General features: G+C 40.6%; 1 protein-coding gene across 1 annotated transcript; it reads left to right on the plus strand.

Moving 5' to 3' along the window:
* The first annotated feature begins 1,011 nt into the window (after positions 1-1,011).
* Positions 1,012-1,837, plus strand: LOC121839611 (piggyBac transposable element-derived protein 4-like). The gene is made up of 2 exons (XM_042299210.1): positions 1,012-1,153; positions 1,302-1,837. The coding sequence occupies exons 1-2, from the start codon at positions 1,012-1,014 to the stop codon at positions 1,619-1,621; spliced, it is 462 nt and encodes a 153-aa protein (XP_042155144.1). The 3' UTR covers positions 1,622-1,837.
* The last annotated feature ends 6,974 nt before the right edge of the window (positions 1,838-8,811 follow it).

Genomic DNA, 8,811 nt, shown 5'->3' on the forward strand with positions numbered 1-8,811 from the left:
CTTTGACGAGTCCCAGTCTGGAGTGCAACGCCCCTTGCCATTTCCAACTGAGGCAGAGTGCTTCAAGTTGTTTCTGACAGAGGAGCTGGTGGGAGAGATAGTTGAGGAGACCAATCGCTATGCCTTAGAGCTACAGGAGAAGAGAGAGCCAGGAGTGAGGGAAAACTCGCTAAATGGGTGACAACCACAATTAGTGAAATGTATACCTTCCTGGTGACAGTCCTTCTCATGGGAATAGTAAAGAAGAACTCCCTAAGAGAATACTGGAGCACAGATCCTATGTTTGCAACTCCCTTCTTTGCCTCCCTCTTTTCCCAAGATCGCTTCCTAGTTCTGCTGCGATGCCTGCATTTTGTCAACAATGCTACTGCCATCCTAAGTGACCCGTTACACAAAATAAGAAATGTTCTTATCAGCCTGACATCAGCATTTGGTCGGGTCTTTGTACCATACAAGGACCTATGCATTGATGAGTCCCTGATGTTATGGAAAGGTAGGCTGGCGTTCAGTCAATATATTCCCTCCAAAAGGCACAGGTTTGGAGTCAAGTTCTTTGTCATGTGCGACGTGAAGACAGGATTTGTCCAGGATATTATAGTTTACACAGGGTCCACCACTGACATCAAACATTATGAGGGGCTTGGGGTGTCAGGGTCCGTGGTGATGACCATGCTGGCTCCTCATCTCGGCAAGGGACACACTTTGTACGTGGACAATTGGTACAGCAGTCCCACACTCTTCCAGCATCTGCTCTCCAACAGCACAGGGGCCTGTGGCACAGTCAGGTCGAACCGGAAGGGGATGCCGGCATTCGGATGCGGGAAGATGCAGAGAGGGGAGGTGGAATTCCAGGAGAACGGTCAACAGCTGGCAGTAAAGTGGCATGACAAGCGAGACGTCCATGTCCTCTCCACTGTCCATACAGCAACCATGTCGGCCACAGGGAAGGTGGACCACCTGACCGGAGAGAGAAAGATCAAACCAGATTGTGTGCTTGATTATAACCTCAAAATGGGGGCCGTGGATAAGGCAGACATGATAAACAGCTTTGTGGAATGCACACGGAAAACGAACAAGTGGTATAAGAAGATATTTTTCCATCTGATCGACACTGCTGTCCTCAACGGCAGCATAGTTCACCGCCAACTAACAGGTGAGATGATTACTGAACAAGGTATTTTTGTAATTGGATGTACAGTTCACATACAAATCCATTATGCAATTATAGTGACAATATCTCACCCACCTACCCACTGCCTCATTATCCTCTAACTTTCCTCATCTTACCCACTCCCTCATAGGTAAAGTAATTACCTACCAAAAATACAGAGAGAACCTCATGAGAGAGCTGCTGGAGGAGCACCACACCCCTCGGCGCCCATCCACTGGGGGCCGTCCTGCTGCAGACAATCCCCTACGCCTCACTGCACGACATTTTCCCTGCAAAGTCCCTCAAACTGCTTCTCAAGGTAGTCGCACACGGAGGCATTGCAAAGTCTGCCTGTCTGGCGCCAGGAGAAGTAAGCAGAGGAAGATGACAAAATACATGTGTCTAGCTTGTGATACACCTCTATGTATTTCACCATGCTTTGAGGAGTATCACATGCTCAAGCATTATTGAGCACATCTGCAGCAATAGGTGACTGACTGACCTGACATGTGACTTGATAGGTGACCAGCCATGATACTATGCCTTAGAGATGGGGGTGGAAATGCAGTTGTTGTTCAGTCACTGCATGGATAATGAATATGGGTTTTGCATATTCAGTTTTTTGTCCTCTAGTAAAACAAGTTGTTGAACCAACTACCAGTCCTGCAATAAAATAGATGAATATTACATATTGGCATATGTGTTTTCTTGCTGTGTTTTCATCCAGTACAACTGTTAAGGAGTGTACGTTAGCATACAAAAGCTGTCCTCATTATTCAGCTCCAAAGATGTCCAGCTCCAGTTATGATATTGGCAAATAATGTTTCTGGTTTCTGAAAGTACAGAATAAAGAGGAATTATTCATTAGAATACAATATAAGGATATAGCAATAAAACAATACTACAAAGAAGTAACATAATAAACACTGCTATAAATAAATTGTTTATTGCATTGACAAAATCACAGATTTGAGTTATAACAGTAAGAAACTAACTTTTGAGCTCCACAAGGGGGCAAGGCAGGGCAGAATAGAGCTATGCTGAATAGACCAAATAAACAAACCATGGTCATATTTTTTATTTATTTAACTAGGCAAGTAATTTAAGAACCAATTATTATTTACAATGATGGCCTACACCGGCCAAACTCAGACAACGCTGGGCCAATTGTGCGCTGCACTATGGGACTCCCAATCACAGCCAGTTGTGATACAGCCTGGATTTGAACCAGTATACCGCTGCGCCACTTGGGAGTCATAAGGCCAGGGTAGCTTCAAAATACAACACAAGCTAATAGTTTTCTGACGCAACTAGCATTGTTTTACAGAGCTAATAGAATAATGTAGCTAGGTAAGCATGATTGACAATAACACCATAAAGGTTATAAAATGTGTAACGTTACCTCACGTGTCCGCAGTTATAAGGAATATATTATGATCTACAGCTACAGCAGAAACGGCATATGGAAACTATTATTATAACTATTATAACGTAATAAGGCACTTACTTTGATGGAAACGCAGCCTGGATTTGAACCAGGGAGTCTGTAGTGACACCTCTAGTACTGATGTGCTGTGCCTTTGACCGCTGCACCACTTGAGAGTCATAAGGCCATGGTAGCTTCAAAATGCAACACAAGATAATACTTCTCTGACGCATTTAGCATTGTTTTACAGAGCTAATAGAAGAATGTGGCTACATAAGCACGATTGACTATAACACCATAAAGGTTATAAAATGAGTAACGTTACCTCACGTGTCCGCGGTGATAAAGAATATACACAAATATATTATGCTCCATACATACAGTACGCTACAATAGAAATGTGGAATAGAAAATGTGAACACGTGTGCAGATCCTGTTCTGACGGGAGATAAGCAAATGTCTGCAGACGTGAACTGCACAAACAATTGGGAAGTGCTTGGGGAATTTTGTCCGTGTCAGAAATGTCCCAAAAATGTAATTATCCGCAAAAGTAAAAATGACTATTTTTATGTGAATGAATGAGGAGGCGGAACACACCTAAATTCAAACTGTTTTTAGAAAATAAAAACTTGTTTGAAAATCATTTGAAATTGAAGTTAAAACAACCTATAAATATAAACAGGGTGCGTGCTTTAGTTTGAGGGCAGCGCGGATAAAATGTACTGTTACGTATCAATCACATTCTGGAATGGAGAGAACATTCTAACATCACGTGCATAAAAAAACTCACGCTGGGGCGACCGTTAGAGATATTTGGAACTCACGCATGAAAGGGTTAAGTGTAGTCGCAAAAACCATCAAGCGCTGTGATGAAACAGGCTCTCATGAGGACCACCACAGGAAACGAAGACACAGAGTACCTCTTCTGCAGTTCATTAGGGTTTCCAGCCTCAGAAATTGCAGCCCAATAAATGCTTCACAGAGTTCAAGTAACAGCCACATCTTAAAACCTCTTGACACTACCCATCCCGGGTCCGGGAGCGTAATCATCATCTGACACTAATTAGCATAACGCAACGGACATAAATATTACTAGAAAATATTCAGATTCATGAAATCACAAGTGAAATATATTGAAACACAGCTTAGCCTTTTGTTAATCACCCTGTCATCTCAGATTTTGAAAATATGCTTTACAGACAAAGCAAGACAAGCATTTGTGTAAGTTTATCGATAGCCTAGCATAGCATTCTGCCTAGCTAGCAGCAGGCAACCTGGTCACGAAAATCAGAAGAGCAATCAAATTAAATCGTTTACCTTTGATGGGCTTCGGATGTTTTCACTCACGAGACTCCCAGTTAGATAGTAAATGTTCCTTTTTTCCAAAAATATTATTTTTGTAGGTGAAATAGCTCTGTTTGTTCTTCACGTTTGGCTGAGAAATCGACCGGAAATTGCGGTCACGAAAACGCTGAACAATATTCCAAATTAGCTCCATAATATCGACAGAAACATGGCAAACGTTGTTTATGATCAATCCTCAAGGTGTTTTTCAAATATCTATTCGATAATATATCCACCGTGACAATTGGCTTTTCAGTAGGACCGAAAGGGAGAAATGGCTACCTCTGTATTTTACGCAAGAATCTCTCTGAGAGCCATCAGGTGACCACTTACGCAATATAGTGGCTTACGCTCATTCTTCAACATAAATGCGTAAAACTACGTCAAAATGCTGTAGACACCTTGGGGAATACGTAGAAAAAGGAATCTGGTTGATAGCCCATTCACTGCTCAATAGGGATGCATCGGAACGCAGAGCTTTCAAAACATGAGTCACTTCCGTATTGGATTTTTCTCAGGCTTCCGCCTGCAATATCAGTTCTGTTATACTCACAGACAATATTTTTACAGTTTTGGAAACTTTAGAATGTTTTCATAAGCTGTCAATTATATGCATATTGTAGCATCTTGTCCTGACAAAATAGCCCGTTTACATTGGGAACGTTATTTTTCCAAAAATGAAAATACTGCCCCCTAGTTACAAGAAGTTTTAACATCAACTGTTCAGAGGAGACTGTGTGAGAATCAGGCCTTCATGGTCAGTTTGCTGCAAAAAAAACACTACTAAAGGACACCAAAAAGAAGAGACTTGATTTGTTGGAAATCTGTCCTTTGGTCTGAAAAGTCAAAATTTTAGATTTTTGGTTCCAACCGCCGTGTCTTTGTGAGACGCAGAGTAGGTGAACGGATGATCTCCGTATGTGTGGTTCCCACCGTGAAGCATGGAGTAGGGGGTGTGATGGTGTGGGGGTGCTTTTCTGGTGACACAATGACACAATGTCTGTGATTTATTTAGAATTCAAGGCACACTTAACCAGCATGGCTGCAACAGCATTCTGCAGCGATACACCATCCCATCTGGTTTGCACTTAATGCGGCTATCATTTGATTTTCAACAGGACAATGTCCCAAACATACCTCCAGGCTATATAAGGGCTATTTGACCAAGAGTGATGGAGTGCTGCATCAGGTGACCTGGTCTCAACAATCATCCAACCTCAACCCAATTGAGAAGGTTTGGGATGAGTTGGACCGCAGGGTGAAGAAAAATAAGCCAACATTGCTCAGCATATGTGGGAACTCCTTCAAGACTGTTGGAAAAGCATTCCAGGTGAAGCTGATTGAAAGACTGCCAAGTGTGTGCAAAGCTGCCATCAATGCAAAGGGTGGCTACTTTGAAGAATCTCAAATATGAAATATATTTTGATTTGTTTGACTTTCTTTGTTACTACATGATTCCATATGTGTTATTTCATAGATTAGATTTGATCTATTCATTCTTATTCTACAATGTAAATAAAATAGTAAAAATAACGAAAAACCCTTAAATGAGTAGGTGTGTCCAAACTTTTGACTGGTACTGTATGTGTATTAATTTGGTTCCACTACACTTTTGTTGGATGCATTTGCTGTTTGTTTTGGTTGTGTTTCTGATTATTTTGTGCCCAATAGAAATGAATAGTAAATAATGTATTGTGTCATTTTGGAATCACTTTTATTATATATAAGAATAGAACAAACTGGTGTGCCTGGCAGCTACTACCATACCCCTTTCAAAGGCACTTAAATATTTTGTGTTAACCATTCACCCTCTGAATGGCACACATACACGATCTGTCTCAATTGTCTCAAGGCTTCAAAATCGTTCTGAGTGTAGGGGGCAGTATTTTGAATTTTGGATGAAAAACATACCCAATTGAAACTGCCTATTTCTCAGGCCCAGAAACTAGAATATGCATATAATTGTCATATTAGGATAGAAAACACTCCAACGTTTCCAAAACTGTAAAAATATTGTCTGTGAGTATAACAGAACTGATATTGCAGACGAAAACCTGTTTTTCCTGAAAGCTCTCTGTTCCATTGCATGCCGTCGCTCCATTTAAAGGGATATCAACCAGATTCCTTTTCCTATGGCTTCCACATGGTGTGAACAGTCTTTAGACATAGTTTCAGGCTTGTATTTTGAAAAATGATCGAGAAAGATCACATCGCGTCATTGGATGGCTGGGTGCCAGCAGCGTTTTGCATGCGCAACAGCTTGGAGCAGACATTTTCCCTCTCTCTCCTTTTGAAGAAGCTACAGTCCGGTTGAAATATTATTGATTATATATTGTAAAAACAACCTGAAGATTGATTATAAAAAACGTTTGACATGTTTCTATGAACTTTACGGATACTATTTGGAATTTTCGTCTGCCCCGTCGTGACCGCTCGAGCCTGTGGATTTCTGAACATAACACGCCAACCAAATGGAGGTATTTTGGATATAAAAAATAATCTTTATGGAACCAAAGGAACATTTATTATGTAACTGGGAGTCTCGTGAGTGCAAACATCCAAAGATCATCAAAGGTAAGTGATTCATTTTATTGCTTTTCTGACTTTTGTGACCAATCTACTTTGCTGCTAGCTGTTTGTAATGTTTTGTCTGCTGAGAGAGATGTCCTTACATAAACGCTTGGTATGCTTTTGCCGAAAAGCTTTTTTGAAATCTGACACACCAACTGGATTAACAACAAGCTACGCTGTGTTTTGCTATATTGCACTTGTGATTTCATGAAAATTAAATATTTGAATTTGAATTTGGAGCTCTGCAATTCAACGGATGCTGACGAAAATGATCCCACTAACGGGATGGGTGCATCAATAAGTTAACCGGTCTTCTCCCCTTCATCTACACTGATTGGAGTAGATTTCACAAGTGACACCAATAAGATATTGTCACGGATCCCCCCAGTACTGCTGCTCATTCCGTTCACCAGTTCCGGAGGTCTACGTCACTGTCCTTCATACTTCATTTAGCTTGTTCATGTAGGCTATTCAACCCCATTTTCAAAGATCTTTCTTCCTCCGATTACCAACGACACGGTCCTCCAAACTATTTAGTCCTCCTACAATGTCATATCAAGAGTGTCTTTTTTTAGAATCTGCCACACACATAGACTAAGATACAATTGACAGAAGCCTAGTATTTTATATAGACGGATGTTAGGCGTAAAGACATTATGGCCTATGTGAGCAGACAGCGCCATGGAACGAGAGAAGCGATTTATGATACCATGCTGACCCCATCCTATTTACAAATATTGGTGTTATAAAAAACAGATTGCTTGTTTTACGTTTTATTTTATCAGTTTTTTTTGTAGAAATGCCTTCTGCAACATGTAAACTTTCTTGTGCCTTTATAACAAACTTGTATGCCATCTGTAAATACGAATAAAATTATTAAATTATGAGCCTAGTTGGTTTAGCCACAGAAAAATATGTCAAACTTCCTGCTAGCAATGATTGGCTGAGGTAATAAGTGGGCTGGGCTTGCTGAGAGATGAGTTCGGATTGGTCGGCAATGTAGCATGCTTCGTTCTATAATATGAGCTGGTCAGTATATGTAGGTAATTCTTTCTAACGCTGCTTTTTTGAAAGATATCGCATAGTAGAACTGCATAAGTGTTGCTCTCCACTTTCTGGAGGACAGAGTTTTTTAAATCAGTGCAATAGAGTATGAAAGCTAAGGAGATGGATACTATTCTGCCTTTTGATTGCAAATATGCCAACGGAGTCAGCGAGAACACACAGAAGGCTGTTGTATTAAACAACTGTCTCTGGATTACATCTTCAAGCTAAGGGCAACCATGGCATCTGTGGCAAAGAGGGAGAAGCGTCCATCCATGTATATGGGTAAGAGAGTCTAGCTAGCAAAATTTTCAGATGTTACATGTTTCACATTTTGTCAGAAAGTCACTTTCATTTCAAGTTAAATTGTACTGTTAGGAGCTAGAAAATGTTAGCTGTCTGGCTAGCTATCTAACGTTACATATATGATCTGTGTAGTAATATTATTTGTATCTCAGAGCAATTTGCATTGCTAGTTATAGCCTAATGTTAGCTAGCTAACGTTTAACTTTGTTAGTTAGCTACCTGAAGATTCATGGACGGTAGTAACATTATGAGTTGGGATTATGGTTCATTGTTTAGCTAGCTAAGCTACATGTCTCAACAAAAGACTCCACTATGCAAGTAACTATTTTAATATAATGTTTATGATCTTACTGCGACAACTGTCGATAGATGTAGCTGGTAAATTTGAGCGCAGAATAACTGACGAATTCACAACACCAGTTGAATATGGCTGTTGTCAGTAAAAGTTGGCAAAAAAGCTTCAATAAATTGTTGCCAGCAGCGCAGTTGCAGTCACCAACGCTCTGGATAACATAAAATCAGCAACCAGCTCTGCTAGGGTGAGTAAAATGGTCAGAGTGAGCTGTTCTCTCATTTGTGTCTGGAAGAAGCTAGCAAGCTAGCCAATGTTAGCCAGTTATTTTGGGTGCTTGACTGCTGTTGTTAGGCCAGAACGCTCAGATCAGATACTTTTCAGATACTTTTCAGCCAGAGCATTCAGTGTGTGGTCTGAATGCTCCGAGAGTGAAACGCTCTGAATTTACAAATGGCCAAAGTGACAACGTCCAGATTAAATTTACAAACACACCTGTAGTATAAGCCAGCCTTTAGTCTTGAAATCTTTGGTTGTTTATTACATAGCGTCACATGTGAATCCTTAAAGAAATGGGTGGGGCTAATGCTTAAAAGGGTGTGAACGATGCTGAATGGGTGTAGACAAAGAAGAGCTCTCCAGGAGGTACCAAAATATTTAAGGGCCATTTTCGCAAAA

The sequence above is a fragment of the Oncorhynchus tshawytscha genome, linkage group LG02 (genome assembly GCF_018296145.1).
Source record: "Oncorhynchus tshawytscha isolate Ot180627B linkage group LG02, Otsh_v2.0, whole genome shotgun sequence".
Classification (NCBI taxonomy): domain Eukaryota; kingdom Metazoa; phylum Chordata; class Actinopteri; order Salmoniformes; family Salmonidae; genus Oncorhynchus; species Oncorhynchus tshawytscha.

Excerpts from the sequence above, each read along its gene's own strand:
- LOC121839611 (XM_042299210.1), top strand. The coding sequence starts at position 1,012 with ATGGGGGCCGTGGATAAGGCAGACATGATAAACAGCTTTGTGGAATGC. Across the intron at positions 1,154-1,301 it reads AGTTCACCGCCAACTAACAG|GTAAAGTAATTACCTACCAA; the intron begins GTGAGATGATTA and ends ACTCCCTCATAG.